The sequence below is a fragment of the Ambystoma mexicanum genome, chromosome 1q, assembly GCF_040938575.1.
Source record: "Ambystoma mexicanum isolate Mex_15411 chromosome 1q, UKY_AmexF1_1, whole genome shotgun sequence".
Lineage (NCBI taxonomy): Eukaryota > Metazoa > Chordata > Amphibia > Caudata > Ambystomatidae > Ambystoma > Ambystoma mexicanum.
Window position 1 is genome coordinate 1,393,104,757 of NC_090922.1, and position 24,469 is coordinate 1,393,129,225.

General features: G+C 44.0%; 1 protein-coding gene across 1 annotated transcript in view; it reads right to left on the reverse strand.

Moving 5' to 3' along the window:
- Positions 1-437: 437 nt before the first annotated feature.
- Positions 438-24,469, reverse strand: part of LOC138548087 (cytochrome P450 4B1-like) — an 880,410-nt gene continuing 856,378 nt past the window's right edge. The window contains exon 12 of the mRNA XM_069642254.1: positions 438-801. Coding sequence (XP_069498355.1) covers positions 633-801 — 169 coding nt within the window. The 3' untranslated portion in view covers positions 438-632. The remainder of the gene's footprint in view (positions 802-24,469) is intronic.

The following is a 24,469-nucleotide window of genomic DNA, read 5'->3' on the forward strand; positions in this document are numbered from 1 at the left end:
TAACATACCAATTGAATGTGGTATCACCAGAAATTAGCATATCAAGGTGCCCTCTGAAAAATGTGGGGGACTCCTGAAAAAGAGGGGTTTTCTGTCCACCCGCCTGTACCCTCGACTTGAGCCCTGGGTGGCTCCCAGTTGGGAGGAGGAAGCAAATTCTTTGGATTTGTCACTTATTGTATACTATGAATCATTTTGTCCCATTTTCCGACCTTACACCGAAAGGCACACAGGCACATCGGAGACTCATTAATCACTGTTTTGCATGAGATTAATCACACAATGCTTGGCACTTAATTAGTGGATGGAGCAAGTACCTGGTGGTCCAGGTCCTTTGCGTTCCATATACTCAAAACATGGACTTCTGTATCCTAAGCAGTTAAGTGGTTAATGTTGTCAATTTGATATGTTAGAGGTAAACAGTTGTAACCAATGCATTCTTGTTTTTATATATAATCTTTATTCATAGACGGTTCAATTTCTCAAATTAAATACAATTAAACAAAATTATGTTTTTAAACTGCAAGTCTGGGTCCTACCTCTTTTCCAATGATACACCTGGTTAACACATGTACAGATGTGAACAATTGGTAATCAACGATAAAAGAGTCAATGGTTTATGCATGAAATAATTAATTAATTTTCTTTAGATGCAAGTGTATTCCATTCTTTGATTTTAGGACTAGTAGAGGTAGTTTGATGGGCGGTTTTGTTGTATCCTGCGATAGTTCAAAATGGCGCAATGTGAGAGCGACAGCTACTTTTATCTCATTCATGGCGAAGATCTGTCCAATGCAGTTCCTGGAAAAGTTGAAGGGTGGAAATAAATATCGAGGAAATATCAGCAAGAAATATCAGCTTGGTGTTCATAAAAGATATATATCAGATTTCCTGTAATGTCTGGTCTGAAACTCCCCCCACCTACTTCATCATTGTTTTGTGGAACAAGTGACGCATCTGTAATACAAGATACCCAACAAAATTCACCTCAAAAAAAGTTACAAACTTACAATACCCCCAATGATAGGTATAAGATTGTCTATGAATACCTATTCGGAGATGCTTTGAGCACATGGGGCATGACATCTTAGAAAGGGTCTTTGTCATCAACCTACCAAACCAATCTCCACAAAGAGGTTATTTTAAATTGTTTAACTTAACTTTTCAGCTTTGCATATTTGCAAAGTTGGTAACTTTGCATAACTTCGCAGAGAGGATTTAATCATCACAAGCCCCTTGCAATGTGCAGTTTAGCCGACACATGTTTCAAGCCAACAAGAGTCTTTTTCAAGGCATAGGTGTGGGTGCAGGTAAGGTAGGCTTTACAAAATAATGCTCTTAATTCGAGCCTCCGAATGGGAGCTTTTGATGGCCCGGGGCGCCTCTGCAACCAGTTGAGCGGTCTTGGCACAATCACTTTGGCGAGATCGCTCAATTATTTGCACAGGCCCCTCCGGGCCTTAAAAACGATCCCATTCTGAGACTCGAATTAAGAGCATTATTCTTTAAAGCCTACCTCACCTGCACCCACACCTACACCTTGAAAAAGACACTTGTTGGGTCGAAACACTTGTTGGCTAAACTGTGCAAATTAAAAATGACTGCTATATACTACAACATTGAGTGTTTTTACTCAACACAGTTTCCTACAACATCACAAACACCATTAAAGCTTATGTTGACAATTCCACTGTACTCTTATGATGCCATGTTCTGTCTATGTGCAGACTTATCTCCCTGACAAATCTCAGACATGTATGTACACAGCAGCAATAGGGGTCAGTAAATCCCCCGAGATGAAGGCAGCTAAATGTTGGGACGCCAAATCAATTACCCTGTGGATTGGTAACTATGAGATGGACTGAAATGGGAAAATATCCACGTGTCTAGGTTTTAGCTGGGTGTCTGGTATGAGTGCTGAATAAGCATTGGTTTTGTATGTATACACATGATTTAGGATTGCAGGTCCCCACTTGATTAGGCCAAAGTTGAAATTCCTACTGTTACCATAAAAACTATTTCTTAAAAAAGTGTCATTCTTTTCCTTTTATTCTTCATCAATGCACCACCGAAAGAAGTTAGAAGATTATATTTGTCTCGTGGTGCACCCCAATATGTCTCAGTGGGCATTGTTTCCCTTCCCAACATTTTCACAAAAGTGTGGTTTCTACTCCTTTGATTACTGACATAGAGTTGTTGGGGGGTGAATCATCCATTACATGCTCTATCAGGTAAAAGGTAAGAAAAGCAGCTAGGTTGAAGGCTTGGCATGTATATTTGCAGTCACTACTGATTCAATGAATAAGCTTCCAGGAAGATTTCAGTGGGACCTTGGAATACAAGATGCTTGCGCCCTTTCCCCATCATAACCAACAACTCTTGTGGACTATGCCACTCCAACATGGCCACGTAGGAGATTTTCAACCAAGCAGTAAGAGGTTCATTGTACACACATGAACAATGTAGCTAGTGGCTTGCATCATTGCTTCTGTGCACATGTATATACATGCACTTTCAGCGCAAGATTTCATATTATTAAATTACGCACTGCCAGCTGCAGAAGCGAAATCTGTAAGATTTCTTTTATGCCCGAATCCTCCGTTCTGCCATCCCTGCATATTGAAAAGAGCGGCACAACGTTTCTCATGCCAGTTCATGAACCTGGCACAATTTGAAAAGAGTGGCACAACGTTTTGCATGCGCTGAGCGAACCTAGTACGAAACGAACCAAAAAGCTCTGGGAAGTTACTCAAGCCATTATGCAAAACTTGTACAAATCGAACAAAAAGCCTAGCATGGTTTGAAAAAAACAAGCAAAGTTTCACATGTCGCTGCGCGAAATTAGCACTGATCGAAAAAGACCTGCACACATTTTCTCATGTCACTGTGCAAAACTAGTAGGGATCGAAAAAAGACCTGCACAAACTTTCTTGTGTCACAAGCCTAGCACGGATCACAAAAAGACCTGCACAAAGTTTCTCGTGTTGCTGCGTAAACATGTCACGAATCGCAAAACGGGTGAAAAACGGGCAACGTTTCTCGTAGCACTGCACGATACTAGCACAGTTTGGACAAAAACATCTGTACGAAGTTTCTCGTTGTGCTACATGAAACAAACATGGGACCGAAACAGCACGTTTCACGTGAGACCGCTCAAAGCCGGGCGAAATTTCAGTGGCAGTGGAACCGCAGTGCTGATTTCATGGAATGTGCAAAAACGGATTCCAGTCCGTATTTGACACTTTTTACCTAATTGGGAAAAGTAGCTCACCCGTAGCATTCAGCTCCTCGCCCTGCATAAGTGTTCTGTTTTTTTACTCTCAGAGTCTGTCTGCTTAATGCACACAACCTCTCTGATGTTCCTAAGTCACTCCTTTCTTTGGATCTGCCAAAAGTCCTAGGACCCTTACTTTGGATCCTTAATCCCAATCATAAATGCCTCAACTACAAGGGTCTGCAGCCTTTTGCTCTCTAGTTTAGTTTAGTTGTTTGGTTATTATTAAACAAGTTTAGTTTATTTACTTATATAGCGCACCTAACCCAGGGGTATCTGGGTGCTTTTACTTCAGTATTCAGTATGTTTTCAACTTACAATACAGATATGAACATAATTACAATATACAACGTATCACATAATTACGATATATGATATAACAGACTTGCAAACTTATAATACAATCGGAATTCTGGGTACATGATATCATAACAAATAGTGTAAATGAAGGATTAGAGAACACTTGTCGGCAGCTGACTTGGGTTACAGAACAGAGTCAGGACATGCCTGGTACGACACTGAGGGAAAGATTGATACAATTATATACAGTATGCTATGTGAGTGAAGTGAGATCTTGGGAGACGACTGTGTTTAGGATGGTCGCTGAGCAAAGAGCCAAGTTTTTACTTTGGTTCTAAAGGCCCAGAAGCAAACTTCTGCTCTAATGGCTGAGGGGAGTGAGTCCCAGCATTTGGCTGCTAACACCGGGAAACTAGAACCTCCTGCAGTCTTTAGTTTGTATTTTGGTATGATGAGGCGATTGATGTAGAGGGATCTGGTGGGTTTGTCTGATTCCTTGAGAATTTGTCAGTCAGGTATTTTGGAGCCGTGTTTGAGAGGCATTTGTGCGTGATGACAAGCAAACGTAAGGTGATTTGGTCGCGCACAGGTAGCCAAAGAGCAACCCGTCTGAAGGCTGAGATATGACTAGAGCGTGGGATATTCAATGCTGATCTTAGGGCATTATTCTGAAGTAGCTGTAGTCTATTTAGATTCTGTGCCGAGGAGCCAAGGAATAGGGTGTTACAATAATCCAGCTTACAGAGAATCAGTGCTCTGGCTAGCGTAATGCAACTGTTGGTCGATACATAGGGTTTGCAGGCATTTATCAGTTTGTTAGTGTAGGCTGTAGTTGAGGCTGTGGCATTAACTTGTTTTTTGAGGGATAGAGTGGAATCTAAGCAAACCCCTAGTGTTTTTACCTTGCTCACAACTTTGATGGTATTCCCATCAATATTGAAGATCTTGTGGCATTTTTCCAAATTGTTTAGACAAGCTTGTGAACCGATGATGAGAAGTACGGTCTTATCGTCGTTTAAACAAAGGCTGTGGGTAGCCATCCAGGCTTGAAGTTCCAGGTAGATATCATTTAATTTTTTTGTTTATTTTTTTTTGTTTATTTGTTTTTAGTTTTACAGAAAAAACCTTTACAAACAGAATCATTGTCTAAAATTATCAGATGAACAGAAAAAATGATTACACCAAAATAAAACATGGATAAGCTTACAGAAGATGGTCCGAAGCACCAGGGGTTTATTATTGTTGAGTGTAGCGCTCACCTGGTATCCACGGGGACTCCACTCAGCCTGTTTGGACCTCCTACGACCTTGAACCCTTCCCTGGAATGTGTTCGATTGGTGACTGGGCCTGAAACACAGGATTGCCAGAGTTTAACTCTATTGTCTCTGCTTGCTTGACCCCCTCTTCCCTGGGGACCAAACCTTCCCCTTTGTCCACTCCTCATCTTGCTTTCTTGTGTAGCGCGCTCTCCGTCCTGCTCTTCGATGCAGGGGTGTATCGACTGATGCAGGCTCTATGCTGCCTAGTTGCTTCACTGGTGCGGTCCAACGGACTGGGCTTGCTGTAACTTCAGCCCGACCGGTAAATTGAATGATTTTTCTGAACTATCCTTTTGACTCTTGTCCCTTCTATAACATGTCTCTCCTCCCTTAGGTGTTGGAGGGGGTCAAAGATGGCGTCGTGCTGCTGAGGGGAGTTGAGCACTAACAGTGAGTGAGAGTGCAATACGCGAGGCTGCCCGCTCTTCCTTGTATTGACCAATGTTTGTCTCTGTGTCGCTTTCAGGTGCTGCAATATTCCAGCGTGGCTGCCGGCTGAGAGGACAAGGTACGGTGAGTAAGCGCGATGTGCAGCGCCTCCTTATGCTGTCCGTGCTAACCTGGAATGTCTTTTCCCCTTGCAGGTCGATGGGATGCCCCGGAGTTCAAGTTACCCCGAGCGGCTTAAGTTCAGGTAAGCGTTTGACTCATCTTACTGTTTTAGAGTAAGCTAAGATATGAAGAATGCTTACTAATGTCTTTTCTTCCATTCGTTTATCCTACCCTAGGATGCAGCGTGCTGAGATGGAAATGACACCGCCGTAGCTGCCCACAGGACCGGAGGAGCGATGGATGGAAGCTGGATGCTCTTCAAGGTAAGTATAATATTAATGCTGTTCTTGTTCTTGCAGGAGCGCGGATTGCAGAGGAAAGGCGAAGGCCTTCAGGAGATCGATCCGAGCACAGTGAGTGTCACGCTGCAGGTGCAGAGAAACGCAAAGCATGTTTCTCGGCCCGGGCGTGGTTTAAATAGCTTTCAGGTATCCCAGGTATCCCTGGGTTGAACCACACCCAAAAGGCTAGACCGCTTACTAGTTCAAGGAACTGGGTTATGTGGGGGCATCCATCTTGCCAACAATACATTACAAGTCCAATGCCAAGTGGTTCTTAGAGCTATGTGTGAGCCTGGCTAGGATGGAGAGGCCCTTAGGGGCCATATAGGGGATCATGGCCTGGCTCCAGCCAGATGTCTCAGGGGTTTGGGGGCAGGAATCATGACATTGAGTCATTATCATAGCAACCAGAGAGCGTGATGAGGACCTGGGGGTCATCAGCATAATTTGTGTAGGTGACACCCAGGTTGTCAAGACGATCAAAGAGGAGCTTAGTAAAAATGTTTTAGAGTCTAGGTGATACACAAGATGCTTGTGGGACTCCACAATGGATTGGTACAGGGAGAGGAGAAGCGGAAGGGGCAATGACCCTGGTTGTTCTGTTGAGTGGAAAGATTGGATCCAACTGGCAGCATTCGGAGAGAAGGCTGCAGCTGAGGTTAGATGTTTGGTCAGGATGTGATGGTCGACAAGATCAAATGCTGCTTAGAGGTCTAATAGTAAGAGAATGACCAACTTGCCCTTGTCTTTAGTTTCGGCCATCTGGATTTTAAGGTCTAGGAGAGCGGTTTCAGTGCCGTGTCTGGGTCTGAAGCCGGACTGACGAAGTCATAGTAGGTCATTATCTTCCAAATGTTTTTGTATTTGGAGATAGGCAGCGTGACCTAATATTTTTAAGAGAAATGGTGCAGTTGTTATGGGTCTGTAATTGGTTGGTACATTTGGGTCTAGATTGGGTTTTTTGAGAAGCAGCATGACCCAGGCCTCTTTTAGATTGCTAGGGAGTGAGCAGCTTTTGAAGGAGGAATTAATTAAGGCTGTTATAAACGGTGCTAATTCTCTTGCTCCATCCTTGATGATTGGGGCTGGGCAGATATCTCCCTGGCAATTGGAGGGTGATGTTTTCTACTTCTTTGGTGGTGACCGGAGAGAAGTGGAAAGGGGTACATGATGGACCTGCGTGAGGATCCGGTAGTGTGTGGGTGTTGGCACTCAAAGTTAGGCTGTTTTTTTTTTGTTTCAATTTTAGCTCGTAATAGGGCTATTTGTCTGACAAAGCCTTCTGAATATTGGCACACCAGGCATCATCTTTTGAGCAGGTTTCTGTGGGAGGTGCAGGGGACTCTAGTTCCCTTAGTATGGTAAAGAGTTCTTTTGTATTTGACTTGGCATTCTAAATTCTATTATTGAAGATTTCTCTTTTGGTGCGGGGAATAGCTAATCTGTAGGTAGTAGTGGCTGTGGAAAATGTCTCTTTGTTGTGGATTGAAGGAGTTTTTCTCCAGATAGTTTTTTTCATTGCGGAGCAGTTTTAGGTCTGATGTAAACCATTTGTTTAGGTGTGCTGAGGGTTTAGGCTTTCTAGGTTTTAGTGGTGCAATTTTGTTTAGTGCTCATTCTAGGGTATTATTATATATTTCAACCAGCGAGGAAGGGTCATTGTCTGAGTTGTATGGTATGCTGGCAATAGGCTGTAATAGGCTGTAATAGGGGCCATAGGTTGTCAAGAGTTATGTTGTGCTTATTTCTGGACAGGGTTTGAGGAGCGATGGATGAGCAGGCGTTGAGGCTGACCTTCTCTTGTATGGAGAAGGTGCTGCAGTGGTGATCCAACCAAGCACATTATACATTGTTGAGGATTGTGGTGGATCAATTGAGGTCTGCCAACCATTCCAAGGTTCTGCCTTTAATGTGGGTAGGTTCATTAATACAGTGTTTGAAACCTAATTGTGAAATAGTATTTTCAAGGATTGTGGCATTCACGTCTTTAGGGTCATGGAGGCCTAAGTTCAAATCTTCCAGCAGGATGATTTGTGAGCCAAGTCTAGTATTCTGAGTCAGGAGGAATGAAATGTCTTCGTCGAAGGAAGAGATGGGGCCGGAGGGCCTGTAGATAAGATGGATAAGTATCGTCCGGGTAGCAGAGAGCGAAAGTTTAACTGAGAGGAGTTCCGCTGATTGGAGGGGAGTGCTTGTGAATTCTTGAAGGTAGAGTTGAGATTTGGCTATAAAAGCCACACCGCCCCCTTTGCCAGAGACTCTGTCTTCTCTGATAATTGTATAGTTATCAGGGAGGGCTAGCCCTAGGGAAGGACCGGCAGCTGGGTATAACCAGGTTTCTGATATGGCCAGAAGGTCTAGTTGGTTGGTGGATATGAAATCTAAATGTCGAGAGCATGGGCAACCAAGGGCCGAGCATTGATAAGAGATCCTTTGATGGTTGGACTGTCTAATGGTAGAACTTGTGAGGGTAAGGTGGAGGCAATGCATGAGGATATGTTATCAATAAGGAGGGTGGGGCAGTGGTGGGGTTGACAGTCTGCGCAATGGTGGATTTGATGGTAGCCTGATGATTGACTGAGCTGATTGCTATTCTCTTATGTAGGACGCGCAAACCTAATCTTGCATTCCTCATAGTGACAGGGCAAGGGATAAGTGGCGTCGGTGGGGAGGCGAAATGATGGATTCATTCAGCTGAGGTAAATGGGCATAATGAACTAGGAGTTGCAGGCAAATAGGGACCAGCAGTTAGTAAGTCAAATTGGATAGAAGGTAGGAACGTTGTGGGTGTAATGGTGTGGAATAGGGGTAGAAGGGTAGCCATGTTGAGAGTTACTCTGCTACAAAAGGCCATTTGGGTAAAATAGGCAGTACTAGTAATCAGCACAGGGGCTGGGCATGATAGGTAGTACTAATAATCAACACACACTCTAGATGAATTGGACTACAACTGCCATCAGACCTAGCCAGCATAGTCAATGGTGAGGGATCATTGGAGCCGCAGCTCAAAACACGTGGAGATCCATATGTTGCAGACTCTTGCACTAAAACGTGATGAGAAATAGTTTCTTTGTCTGCAGATCACTTAATTTTCCTAGTTTAATTGGTGCTTTAAGTTCTCTTTTTCCAACATTGTAGAGCTAAATGTCCCTCCTACAGCCAACCACGCAGAGTAAACATAAATCTGATGTTAGCGTTGAGGCCAGCAGAAGTTTGTGTGCTGTTTATTGCATCATTAAATCCAGTTAAGCTCTATTTTAATGGTTCTCTGTTTACAGTGAAATGGTGAATGACATTTTAACTAAGGGCAATCAGGCCCTGAATGTGACAGTAATATTAGCTGCAGGCCGAAAGCAGTGTTGCCATGTTTGCCTCTTTATTGGTTACTGGTTTAATCCCAATGTTAACACAACACTTCTACCACACATTTAGATGATTGTATTATCCAATCATCAGTACTACCACACTCTATTGCAGGGGATAGGCCCCAACAATAATCAGGTGATATGTCATAACTCAAAGGGAGTTAACTGGAGCATCCTGAAGGCATCTCACAACTGGCTCCTCCTATATGCTGTTTAATATACAATCAATCAATATGTTTTTTCAGAATTCAAATATTACATACAACAAACAACAATTCATCTACAAAAATCCAATTATTTAAAGATCTATATATATATAAAACGCTTAGGTATGTTTCCATACTCAGCTGATGAAATGTATCATAGTTAGGTTGCCCTCTGCTGTCCAAATGGCAAAGTGCACCTCTGGGTGCCCTGCCAATTCAACAACAGCTATCATTTTAACAAACAGAATGAGCACGGTCCTAAGCAGTCACCTTCACTGTCCACTATCGCAAACATTCGGAATAATTTCAAGTTACTTCTCTCTACCCCCACTTCTCTTCACACGGGGCACAGCAGTTCCAGTGTGAATGAACAATGAATTACTGGCTCAAAGTTTCAGTCTCTAAAGAGCGAAATGCTGTAGGACAAATGCCTCCTCACGAGCTAAAACTGAAAGTAGGTGCTGTAATTATCCTACTACGCAATCTTATGCCATTACAGGGACTCTGCAATGGAACAAGGTTAGCAATTACACATCTACAAAGACACATCAAAGAGGCCCATGTAATCAACAGAATTTAGATACTGTTGTTATACCGCAACATTGCAACAGTTAACTAATGAAACACCAGGGCCAACAATGAAAGCAGAGCCCTCTTTAAAGCCATCTAGCACTGCATTAGCTCTCTGCCCAACCCACCCGTAGCACGCACCATTGAAAAATCCATCACCATAAACTCTTTCTGCGTCTTAGACAATGATGTCAGAACTGATAGCACACTACACATCCCTTCTCGCAAAACCACAACTACCTGGACAACTTTCAAGACACTAACCATAGAAGACCTTGCTGCTAAACAGGCATCCCTCCGCCCACATCCTATCCTCCCTGCCTCTGTATTCAAGACCCTTCCAAGTGAAGCACTCCTCCGTTCCCTGACAATCATCAACAGCTCCCTATCTCAAGGCACCTTTCCCTCGACCCTCAAGACTGGACAAATCCACTTGTTTCTTAGGAAATTAACACTGGACCACCCCCCACTCCCAATCACCCATCTTCTCATCCTAGGTAGGATCCTTGAGATAGCAATACCTGCACAATTACTCCAACACACATCAAAGCCAATAACCTCCTTCGGTAGTAGATCCAGATGCAGCACTGAAATTACTACCATCACGATGCTTGATGATGCCCTTAAAGTCCTCGTGATGGCCATCCTTGCCTCCTGGTTCTCCTTGACCTCCCAGTGGCATTTGACACAGTAGACCACCAGACACTCACCGACATTCTACATAGCTGCATGAGCACCAGTGAGATCGTCCTCAGCTGGTTCAAATCCTACCTTACTAATCGCTACAGTTCATAAAAATGGATTCCTATAGATCACCACTTCTACCCATCACTGTGGAGTCCCACAAGGATCCATCCTGCCTCCTGTGATGTTCAATCTTTACATAGTACCACTCAGTACCCTCTTTGCTTCACACAACATCCACATCCACCAATACGCAGATCCACCTCAAGATATCCTCCATCGAAGACATCCACAGGCTCAACGCCTGACTCACATTGATCCAGTCTTTGATATCCATTGCCTACCTGAAGCTCAACCCCTCTAAGAATGAATTCCTACTGCTGACCAACAACAACAAACACCCTGACATCCAGATCTGGCTATCTGCCATGAACCTCGAAGGCTTCACACCCCAGCTGGCCACCTATGCCAAGTCCTTTGGGTTTGACATTGACATTGACTGACACCTCATGTTCAAATAGCACATAGCAAGGAAGTCAAAATGGCTAAGTAGCACCTTTCTCTCCTGCGGAAAATGAAGCTCTTTATCCCAGAAAACAACTTCAGATCTGCTATCCAAGTCTTGGTCTTCTCCCACCTGGATGGTGGCAATGACCTTTTGGAAGAGCTTCCAGCGACTACCCTGACACCCCTGAGATGTGTCCTTCATCCTGCAGCATGACTCATCAAAGGAATCTGCAAATTCTTACATTACCCGGACCCACATCGAACTGCATTGGTTGCAGCTGCAAGCCTGTATCATATTCAAATCCTGTTGCATGATCTACAAGGGTGTCACCCTGAAGTGCCCAAGCTACCTCAATAAGAAACTCATCTCTGGACACCTACGAGTCACCAGAATTAAGGAAATGCGCAGACTTGAACTCAGACGGTGCAGGACGGAAAGAACCAGAAGGCAGGCCTTCTCTGTTTACGCTTCAGGACTCGGTAAACTACTCCCCATCAAAATCAGACATGCCCCTTCACTTCTACAGTTCGGCAAAGAGCTCAATACCATCATCTTCAAAGAATAGCTACTCCCTAACTCATAGGTAGACAACTCCCGTGCTCGCCTTTCTCTGTCAGCATCCTGCTCCCTTTTTCTCTGCTTCCCCTACTGTGTTCTTCCCCTTATGATGGTAAAACACTCTGTTGCTTCCTGAAGATAGGTCCATGCTCAATAAATACCCTGATAATAATAATAAGTATGGCATTGTAAAACACAGGAGTCTCTTAACACCGGGCAATAAAAAACAAGATGCAATAAATCTTCTAAATCACCAGTAAACAGAATACGTTTTTGGCAGAATTCAAAGCCAGGCCTGACCACCAAAAGAGCACCCACCAAACAATTAAAACACGCTCTGCTAATGAGGAATCTATCTGAGATATGATTGATCGCTAGGAGATAGTCTTGGATTTTAGTAAACAAAACAATCATATAACTATGATCAGAAACATTGGTCATTTCCAAACTCTTCCTAGGGTCATGCATAAAATACTTGAGGCTAAATATTTGCATAAAAGTGAGTAAGCAAAGTGAAATTAATGTAATAGGAACCAGCATTACTTTTGGTAAATTAACATTTATTGTTTCAGCCATGTTATTGCTATGGACCCTGTCTTAAATATAATGTTGTTTAGAAAGGATTGTGTCAAGTCCGCCTTAGGATTGGACCAGATGCGCAGCTAATGTAACCAGCATTACATGTCAATGTGCCACTTGTATCTCTTGATAGGTTCTTAGATCTTATTGTTTATTGCCTGTAATTCTTGTTCTAACACTTGTATCTTTCGCCCAGTTTTCTAGTAATTTCTTGCAAGTAAGATTCCAGAATGGACTAGGTGTGTCTGGAATGGAGGGGCTTACCTTTTTTCATTTTATTCCCTTGTGCAATCTCTTGGCTATTGTTGGCCTCCAGTTTACTCATTTCGCCAACTGACACAACGGCCATTAGTTCAAAGATATTGATTAAGTCATCAATCATAGGGCCAGGTCTACAGAGCTACCAGTGTTGAGCCACGAGGAATGGCCGGAGGACACAAAATGGGGCGTCAAGAAAAAGAGTGCAAAAGAACGGTCACCAGACATAGAGACCCAAATTCTCCAATGTATCGCAATCAGCGTTAGCCCGATAGACACAAGACGAAGACCTGAGCATTTATAGTTTCCAGAATGTCCCTTTTGTTGGTTCATATTACAGATACAACTCTCGAAGATGGGTCAAGGATTTTTATTAGATGTTTTAGTATAGTTTTACTAAAGGCTGTCCCTCTCTCTCTCGTCTTCCCTTAGGCTCGCTCCACCCTAGTCTGAATCTCAAGGTGGTCGCTAGAGATCCGTACCATCTCCTGTTTAAGATCTGGCTGGCTGTGTGAGGGCCTAGTGGCAAGCATATTATCTCTCTTACACCCCCTACAGGATCTCTAGTTAGGTCATAACCAGGAGCCCCACGAGTAAAACTATCTTGAGTATTCGTGCCATCCACTCACCCAAGCCTTACATGGTCTTTACTCCTCTCCGTGATGTTTCTTCCTTCCTTTCCATGCTTCCCCCTTCCTCCCACTAACTTCTCTCTCTCCCTCCAATGTTCTTCCGACTACTGCTACTTTCTCTCTCTATACTATTTTCCACCCCCTCTCTACTACTCTCCACTGCCCTCTACCTTCCACTACAGTGCACTCCACTACCTTCTACTACACTCTCCTCCTACTATCTACTGCAATCTCTCACCACTATTCTCTACTACACTCTCCTGCCACTACACTCCTCTACACCACACTGCACTCCAACCCCCTTTCTCTAACTGCCACCCTATTTTCACTCTCACAATCACCTTGTTCACTCACTCACTCTTCCTTACACCTCTGTCAGTCTCTTTGCTTCCCATACACACACTTTCACACCCAAGCAAAGCCTTCTCTCCCCAACAAATACATCACCTTGCCCACGCTCATTGTGATTCTCCCCACTTCCACTGCACCTTCCTTTCTCTCCCTGGTCTCTCAGTTCATCTTCTCATCCCTTGAACACACTTTAACAACCCACACTGTCCTGTTCCCTACACCCAATTTTATTCTCCTCTTCACCCTCCCATTGGTTTTAGCACCCACCTAACTCCCTCCACCAATCTCTGTCTTCCTCTTTCCCAGGGTCAGGTCACACAGGTGCTTACTTTTAAAGTGCCTCTTAAGCCTCTCCCCCTTCTAAAACGTGGGTCAGCAGTTTCATAATGGCACACAATCTAATTCTAGGTTCTTGTTTTGGTGGTCTAGAGCATCCTGTTAACCGGTCTGCAGTTTGTCTCACTCAGCAGGTTCAGGCTTAGTCACTGCTTCTCTCACTGGGGGCGATTACGCAGTTCCTCATCCACTGCACGGCAGGTATAGGGTGATGATAACTGGTACTCACCAACTGTAACCAGGTACGTGCAGAGGGGACAGAGACTGGGGCCCTCAAGTCCCTCATCACATACCTGTGGCAGGACTGGCTCTGGCAAATACCCTGCATAAACCTGCCCAGGAACCCTCAAGTCATTAATGTGGACATGCTAGATTGTGTTACTTAACCAAAATGGTGCTCTCTGCTGATCGAGTTTTTTTCCGTACAATTAAACATACATAGATGATTTTTGTACTCTGTGGACTTGTCCCCTTTTCCTTCTGCTGCACTTAACTAAACAACAATGCACCAGACTCTGAATGATCAGATTGTCCTTTCTCCCTGCAGACTGGCTCCTTCCTAGCCCCCCCTCTTTCCCTTGGGGCACCACAGGGTGAAAGTATCACAGTGGGGACACTACAAGTGATCAATACAAAAATTAATACATCAATAACCATATGAATAAATACATAACCAGATAAATAACAAGTTTACAATTGAATGTAAAACCAATCCTGAACAAGGTAATAGATTCACCAACTGCTTTTGCTTTCTGAGCTAAATTGATATTGCTGGTGGTGAAAGGAAGGCATGGTATCAACAGTAAGACAGACAGAAGTGACCACAGTTCAAGGGTGTTTATTGAACTTCAACAAGGGTATGACAAACTCCTATTAAATCGTAAATCAACAGATGGGAGCAAGCTACAACGGTCAAATAATAATTACACAGTCCTAGTGGTGTCTTTCCAAATAAAAGGCCCTATACAAAACTATTGCCAATCCCTACCTCTAAATACAAATACTGTGGGGAATAATGTTATGAAAATGAAAGAAGTGTTCAAAATTATATGTCAGGATGTTCAGGCCAGGCCGTTGGCCTCCCTTCCCCATGTTTTTAGCACTGGACAAGGCAGTTCACTCGAGTGTAGCACAGTCTTTGCCTTCTTCAGCACAAGGATACAGTTTGATCATTAGCATCAGGACCTTCTGTATGCAAGTCTCTTTACTTTCCCAAGTCTCTTCAATCAGAGGGCAACCAAACAAAAAAAGGATGATTCTTATCCTGTTTGGAATTTTCAAAGTGTTCACTTTTAGATGATTCACTAGTCACCCGGTTCCCCTCAATCGGGCTCAGATCTTTTTAATGCAATGTTCGTTCTCTTTGGATCACCCCCCATCCGGGCTCAGATCCCTTTCTTTCACAATGTTCGCAAGATATTCTTTTCGGGTGGCTCACGGTCCACCCGGTTCCCCCTCAGCCAAGCTGAGACACCTTGGTCTCGGACCAATTTCAATCAAATATTGAAGACTTTCGAATGTGCACAGGTTTTGGCTTGACCCGTCATAGGACCACTTCGATTTTTACAATTCCCTACCTTTACATTTGTCCCCTTTTGGATTAGATACCTAACATAGACTTTCGAATGAGCACCCACGTGGTGCCGGACTACTCTGTTTACAGTATCTGTCTTAGATTCAAACTTCCGTCACTCATTTAGTGCATTAATTATATTTGCATCACTTTCCACATACGCTTCATGCACTGTTCTCTTCAATTTCTTTCATACAATGTTGCCGCTTGCAACCTTGGGTTCCAGACAGAACGGGCTGTATCAGTCTCCCCAAATCACTGACTGTGCTGACTTCACTGGTGTTTCTTTGTCGTAGGAGCCAAGGACAGTACCACAGCAGCAAACACTTATCCCCGCCTTGACTATTGAGGCGGGAGAGCCCCAGGTACCTCTGACACACAATGCAGGACTCTTCAGCTTTGATTCCAGTACTTACATTTCCTATTCTCGAAGGCTCATAAAAGTTATGGTCTTTCGGTGAAAATGTCAAGGGCACTTCCCTCCTTGCAATCCTCTTCAGTCTCGCCGTTTTTCATCTTGTATTAAACTGCCATCTTGGAACTGCTGCTTCCTCGTGTGCTTTGCCTCACTCAGTGTGTGCCTTTATGCTCTGCCTTGTGGGGAAGTGTGATGGAAGTCAGGTGTGTGTAATGATCAGTAATTGCCTGACCCTGACTGACCATTGTATTGGGACATGTCAGGTATACGGCTCAGGTGTTAGTCCGTTTTCTCTCACAGTGAGTTGTCGTGAGAATGTGTTTGTGTCGGGAAAGAGGGGAGGGTTGAGTCCCTAAGTATCCTACCTGGTAGGGGAAGGGGAAACTGCTCTTTCGCCATCCGGTGTCCCACTTCCACTACCCAAGACCCCCCATACAGGTGATACTTCTGCACTGGCCCACCCCCAGGAACTGGATCCAATAGTGATGGCCGTGTCCTGGCCACCTGGATGACAGATCCCCAGGAACTAGTAGGTGAGCCACCTTCAGGTTTCTCACACCGGGTACAACCTAATGGTACAGTTGCTTATAGTTTCTATTGAAAGCAGTTACCCTCCTCCTTTTTAGGCGAGGCACGCATCACCCTTGAGTATTCCTTTGACCACTCTAGCACGTTAAGCTCCACAGTTTGAAGTCCACTGGTCTAGATGAAAGAAAGCTTGTTGTGCCCAAACGCCCCCAAGACAAGATCAGGATGTTTGGAGAGTTCATGAAAAACCTAGCACTGTTCCTCTGACCGAAGGAAGTGAAAAATCTGGAGTTTGACTTGTACCGAACTTTCACAGCAGACACTGCAACTGCCATCAAGAACACACACCTATAGCATATGATGCTGAAAGAGGTCCTCTCCCACCTGCACTGAACCTAATGAAATCAGTCATGAAAAAAAACTCTACTGGCTAACAATGGAGAAAATCATACTCACCTACAAATCCACTAATGGTTCCCTGAATAAAAATGGAATCTAGTTTCCCACTAAATTCCATGCCACCATCTAAGGTCATGCTCGCATGACCCAGTCCAAGCATCAATGGAAGAAACATGTTGTGAAAAAAACCCATCAAAGTACTAGGGCCACAACTGAGGAACGATATGAATCCTCTGCCTCCACAGCCTGCCAGACATCAAGAGAACAGAAACCTCTCAACTCCTAAAGAATGCTTCTGGAGACCAACCAACCAATACCATGACAACGCTTCCCTCCATATTGAAACCACTTTGGTAGCCAACCATGGATAGAGCCTAGTAACCCTCAAAGGCAGTCCACGAAGACATTGATGTAACCCACATCCCTTTCCAATGGATTTCTCAATCTACTGCTTAATGGTCAGATCTACATGTGCTAAGAAGTTGCAGTAAGGTGACATGCCAGAGACTTCTCTTTATAGGGAGTTCTATATTGAGTTAACAGTTGAAACAGAAGCTAAAACAACATCACCATATATCTTTCTGAATACAATATAACTTTAACTTTTAGAATCCTGTGCATGTGTGTGTAGCATCTTGATCCCAGCCAGCACAGTGCCTATGATGTAATATAGGGAATGTTGAGTAGTGAGGGATCGAGGTTGGAAGGATGACTCATAGATAGCGAGCCTGCTGGAAGGAGGCACACTGTTCTGCTGGTGGGACTTCAGATGATACTTGAAGAATAAACTAAAGTTTGTGAAACCTGCCTGGCTCCTGTATACTTCAATGTGTATCCTTCATTAATGCCTGCTGACAATTACAAAGTAGTCCACCAAGCTTGAGTTCGCTATCTATTGTGACCAGAAGAACCTATTATTCACAATAACCCAACCACTGTTCAAAAAGAACATCACACATTTTCGGAAAACAACTGCATGTCATCTCATGCCACACTTCACACATCTGTATCATCTTCAAAAACATCTTCCCCACTTTCTAACATGTTTCACTTAAACTATTGCCCCCTGGGTACTGCCTCTTGTTCCTAAATATTTTTTTCTTGAGTGTCTTTCCTCTGTCCCAGTCTCCTATTCACTTAACCCTTTTCCTTGGGAATTAAACCTACCCAATTGTGGAAGTTTAACATCCCTCTGTTTCAAGATCTTCAAATCTACACTCTTCAAAAACGTATTGTCTCCCCAATCCATAAAATAGGAATATTTTTGATATCTTCATTACTTCATCACCTGTAATTGGGGAATAGTTTAGTTGTACTACATTGCGTTTCCCAAAAGACCCTTTTACTGATTAACTAGTGGAACATTTTGCTGCAATAGCCATTTCCCCGCGGGCTACTTTAACCTGATTTACTGCGCAAGAGTGCGTCAATTAGTAGTGGAGTCCAGCTTCATAAAAATGAAAACCTCATGAAAGAACTTTTCTAATTTCTGGTGTGGGGAGCCATAGGGGCATGGAAGTGTTAGAGAAAGCTGAAGCAGAGATGTGCCGCCCAGAGGCTGGCCATGGCTCGGGATTAGAGGCATGGGATAAAGGAGGGAAGTGACAGGAAGAGGGGATGTGGGGGTCTCCCCAGACGCACATGAAAGAGCATTACGGTTGGGTGAGAGCTGGCACAAGAGTGGGGAAGGGTGGCGGGAGACTCTACACAGGCAGGAGACAGGGTGGGTGCAGCGTCAAATGGAGGTCTGAAGCCCTTCCGGACAATGTACTCTCTCTAATAAACACCATATATAAAATAAATAAAACCTGCCATCATTTCCTTGTTTTCTGCAATTAATGGTATTGTATTAGCATACAGTTCCATTATCTGGTATATTACCTATGGTTACCTACAGTTAAGGCAAGGCCTTTTTACACTGACTTTCCCCAACATTCTTTTGATAATACCTGTTAACTTTCTGAATGGATAATGATGAAATTGTCAAAAACGGAATGCATACAATGAGCAGCTTCAAAGTGTTCAAACGTTATTAATAGAACAAAAACATAGTTTTCAGCTTTCTCCCATTAATTTGTTCATAGCGAAAAGGGTGCTACCATTGAACACAGCTAGCACGAAAACAGCTGGACGTATTTGCACCAAAGAAGAAACAACTTGGGCACAAAAGGCTGCAGATGTGCTTTGTGTTGGTTTGTGTAAAACCATGCAGTAGTATTGAAATAATTTGATGGAGAAGGGGGTACAGCAGGTTCTAAAAAAAAAAAAAAAGTTTACATAGGTCCCACGGTGCATTGAATCAGTGAATCTTTTCAAAAATGAAAAGTCACCATTTTATTGGGTTTGAAACAAGCAAGTCTCACGGGAATCCTGAGGTAAGCCAGAAACAAAATGTGCTCAAAATTATATTTGGAGGAGGGCAATGGCGGTTTCATATTTGGGTAAAGGTGTGGAGTGGGAAAGTGGACCACATATGAAGTGGGAGAATTGGAAATAGACTTGGGAGCCCATTTCTTCCAGTTTTCGTCTTATCAGGGATATCCTGCAGGCTTTGGGAAGGCTTTCTCTGGGATTCCTGCAGAAATGTCACAAGTCGTGCTCGTAAAAAAATGCATCACATGGTTCTGCAAAAGAAAAATAAGAGCGGGGTCAGAGAGGGTTTGATCTATGGTGGGCTAGGAAGGAGCAGGTGGCACATGGAGAGTTGCAGTGTGATGGGGAAGGCTTTTAAATTGTCAAGGAATTTCCCATTCCAGCTAATTTTCCTTCCATGAAGGAGAGATTTTCTTTGTCGTAAAATCGGGCTCATTTTTCAGTAATTTCACTGAAAAATTACTTGGGAACTAAGGGAGGGTCAGAAAAATACTTTATAAAATGTATGCTGAAACATGCAGGCAACCCCAACATTAGTACAGCACCCAGGGCCAGTGATATTTGATCATTTAATTCTGAGGGGAATATGGGCCACGGCTTAAGACCTAGCCTATAGTTTCTTCACCTGTTTGGTGCAATGGGGGCACGTAGGAGCTGGTAAGTTTCTAGGCAGCTGGATAAGGGTTATGGCTGAGTGTTGGGATGCATGCTACGGGCAGGGAGATATGGGTCGTGCCCACAGGCAACACACTGCAGTCTTTTTGCCTTATTACTGCAATGTGGATAGTGAACACAGTAGGACACATGGAAGAAGGTCATGGATGGTGGGATCTGGTACTTTCTAGGCAGAAGGCTGTGGGCTGCTGCCATAGGCCGAGACTAATGACCATGTTAAGGCCATGTCTATTGGGCCATGGTCTTTTATAAAATTTGGCAGTAAAAGGACAATGGCCAGTGGGCCCTGGAGAAGATTTAGCATAACAAAACCCTTGAAAAGCAATGAAAAAACGTAACAGACTTGAGATTAATCGATTTATCAAAACAAAAACCAATACAATTCAGTGGGTGACAACCCTCTTAACTCATGTGCACAAAAATGACATCACTGCAGGAATTAACAATGAGCTGAAAAATAAACTCATGGAGAACATCTACGGACGGGTCTCAGAGTTAAGAAGGTCATCACTTTCCACACCCACTAAACTTCATAGGTTTGTGATAAATCATATCTTCTTAAATCTGGGTGAAGTCTATATATATATTTACTCTTCTGCAATTATACTTTTTTCCTTCTTATGAAATGTTACAGAATGCTAATTCTGTTTCTTAAGTGAGATCTGTGAAAACCTGCTCATCAGACCCCAATTTCATAATACTCCATGTCGAAAAGCACAGTGCAACTATGTACCTTGCTGTGACAGTCTACTGATGTCCCCAGAAGCTGCTCTGCACTGGCAAGAGGGCAGATTCAAAGGTCACATATGCATTTCTGAACACAACTGCTGCAACCCAATGTTTCAACAGGCAGATGTAGTTTTTTAACTGTGCACACCTCTGGTTCAAGATATCATAATTGTGCATCCCAGCAGCCTGGTTGTAGTTGATTAAAAAAATATATAAGCCATGTCTAGTTTTTACATGGTGGCTACTGAGATTACATAACTATAAAGCCACAAGCATCTGATGTCATATTATAGTCAGATTGGTGCACAGTGATTCATTCATGACAGGGCCCGGTAGGTGCATTAAGCTTCCTGGGTTGGCTGCACCCACAACAACAATGTGAGTTCCACTCAGAAAGCTGCCCCTATGATTGCCCTGAGAAAGCTTGTCACATCCTCCAGTCCAAGCAACAAGAACCCTCCCTCGGGGTTCATCTGGGACATGTACTTTAAAGGCAGGGTGCTGATTACTGGAGTCATTTTGGCGTAGAGAGACTGACAAAGAGGGTGGAGTTAGAGTAGCCAAGGAGAGAGGTCCAGTCCAGAAAGGGATACCACCATCTTGTATTTTGCATAGGCTCCCTTACTTTCTATCCACCTTCCCACTTCCTGCAGACAAAGCACTCTGAGAATGACTTCCTAAGGCAAAGGACAAGTCTTACAACTGTAGTCAATCCGTTGTCGCATTTTGCCTATAAAAGGGACACACCCACACCTTAGTTTATTTAGCTTTGGACACCACTTGGAGATGGTGTTTCTGGAACCTGATTTGGAGTATCGTATACCTCAAAGTCCTGTGCCAAACAGGTGAAGACAAGGAGTTCCCAGGAAGAGGTAAGCTCTTCTCCCTATCATCCAATGACCTATTCGGATGCCGAATTGGCTAGGCAAGGCCTACTACAACTGCAACCCTGATAAGCATTAGGATACTACTCACAGTATGTACATAACACTGGAAGTGCTCTCTATGAACCCTCCTTGTCCCAAAGATCAGAACAATAGACTAACCTTCCCCTGAGAGCCTGTGCTGGGTCCTTTAACAACCACGGAAGGAAGTGACTTCTGGCTGTCACTGCATTTCCAAAATGGTTCAACGCCAGTTTCGGCACCTTCAATGCCATCTAAACTGCTGCAAGAGAATCACCAGAGTCATTTTAGCTCACAACGCTCATCAGCCTCCACATTCCCCAAGTCTTTTTTGACACTGATGCCGAAGCACTGTTGTCTCGACATCAGAGAACCACTGAGAGTTCTAGTGTCCCCAACTCAACACCACCTGCTTGTTTACTACCTTCTTCGAGCTTCGAGCAGTCACTGCAGAAGTACCACTTTGCTGTCTTCAGCCAGTCAAACCCACTTGCTGCTGAAGATCAGTCTATTGTCCTGGGAGGATAGCTTAACAGCAACGTGCGCGCCTTGGGAGCAAGATGACACGAAGCAACACAGGTTTGATCCCCGGGTCCGCGCTTAGAAACCTCTGGGTGTTTAAGCGCGTTATAAATACGCAACTAAGACAAAAAAAAAAATCAATTACGCAATTGAAAAAAGAAACAATTCCTGTAACAGCACCTCGATGCCCGCGGGCTGTGTGAGCGCTTTAAAAATGCAAACTAAATAAAATAAAAATGCTTCTCCGCACCCAAGGCCACCAAGTGCTCCAGATTTAATAAGACAACAAGCCTCAACTGACACAAGCTTCATGGGCCAGATGACCGAGAAAGTGGGTGGCAGTGCTGGGTTTGGCTTCACTAGAGGGACAGAGAGCGACATGTGAGAGGAGGGAAGAAAGTGGTCAGTCAAGGAGAGAGGTGTGGTAAGAAGTCGAAAGACTTTGATCTACAAACAGGAAGAAAAAGGGAAGTGAACCCTGCTTGGTGAAAGTAAACGGGAAGTGAATCCCGCCAATATTGAAAGTACTGAAATGGCAAGAGTGAACCTGAAGGAGGGATGCCAGAGAAGAGGGGCAAAGTCTAAAATCCCAAGAAACAGTGTGTTGACAGACGTGAACCCAGCCGAGGGATGTCCACTATGAACTGTTTGAAAAGACATTGAAAAACCAAGGGAAGTGAATACTGCTAAAGAGAAGAGAAAGCCATACTGAACCCAGAGGAGGGAGGCTGAGATTCGAGAAGGGTCATCACCCAGAAGAGGGGGATTAAGTGGTTGAAGTTGTCACCCAATGTGTATGTGGAAAAGCCATAGTAACCCCGGCAGAAGGGTACTGGCAGTCAAGAGGGGTCCGAGCCAGGACGAGGGAGATCCAGGGTTGAAGCTATCACCCAAAGTTTATTGAGAAAAGAACTGTTATATAATTTGTGGAATATGATACGTGAGTTGTCGGCGCCTGGAAGATGGGGACCAAGGGCTGAAGACATCACCCAACGTGAACTGTGGCTAAGATTTGAGATGGGTCAGCGGCTGAAAGAGGAGGACCCAGGGGTGAACCATTATCACTGTAAGGAACTTTCATTTGGTTAAAGGAACTTTTTTTTTTACTATTTGAACACGTCAAGCCCTCAAAGGCAAGAGGCTTTCAAAGGAAACTAGACTTGACCATCGACGGCCCTGATAGCTGGAACGGAACAATCGGCTTGTGCTGAGACAGCTTGAGCGTGTACTTTGCTAGCTGAAACAGAACTGTTGGCTGGTGCTAAGAAAGACCCTGGCGTGTGCTGTGCTCCAAGATTCCACCTTACCCCGTGCTCAAAACGTGGGGCAGGGGGACCCAAACTGCTCCATCCTGACATTTATTTATGAACACTTCTTTCTTTCTTGAAAACTATCCCACCCCCTTTTTGTACTAGTTGTAAGGTTTGGCAGTATTTTTCTTAGTATAGCCCTTTTTTATTTGACACGACGCGCTAGGACTGCTTTATCTTTCATTTGATGGTTGTCACTTGCTCCCATCTTAGATTTAGGGTTAGATTAGGTGTTTTTCCAAACTGCATGCAGTTTAATAAACACCCTTGAATGTGATCACTTATGTCTGTCTTTATTGTTGTCACCATGAGTTTCTTACATGCCCGACCGAGGGAGATCTAGCTGTAAAATGCCATCACCCAAAGTCCATTTGGAAAGGAAATTGTTTTTTTTTTGTTTTGTTGAATACATCAGGCTCTCCAAGGAAAAATCATTTTTATTGAAAAGAGAGTTAATCATGGAAGAACCAGAAAATTGGTACGTAACTGTTGGCTCTTGCTGGGAAAGCTCGAGCATGTGCTTTGCTCAGGAGATCCACTTTGTCCCATGCTCAAACGTGCCCATCACTTTTTCCCCATCCTACCACATAGGATATTCCAAAACACTCCCCACACTTTTACAACACAAACACTTTCGTACAACACACAAGACAATGCACTAACACCAGAGTCGTTTACCTGACATGTCCCGGTACAAGGGTCAGTCAAAGTCGGTATTGACCAGAATCACACACACCTGAGGCCCTTTTCCCCTCCCCACAGGGATAAAAGGCAGAGCACGAGAGTACAGGACGAGCAAGAGAGACCGTACGACAAGAGAGTTAACTCAGCACAGCAGTTCAAGAGGAGGAGAAAGACGGCGCATACCGAGAAGGTGACAAGGAGAGAAGCAACCTTGCCCTTTCCGACCAAGGCCTGTGAAACCACAGCAGAAGGAATCATACGACCGCAAACAATAGCCAGCATGTGTTGCAGCAGATATCAGTTGTACACGAGACCCTCCTCCGCTGATTACCAAGCCGGGGAGAGATGCTTGTCTCTGTGGTACCAACTTTGATTCCAAAGAGAAAGAAAACCAAGCGGTGCATCACAGCCGGTGAGTCGAGGGGAGTGTCGATAAGAAACCGAACTGTGTTGAACGAAAAGTAGCAAATGGCTAATTTGAACTATAAAAGGCTTAAAGGGCTTTGATGGAAAAGGGGGAAAACCAGCAACAGAGGAGTCCAGCACCACATGGGTGCTCATGCAGGAATCTCTGGGCAAT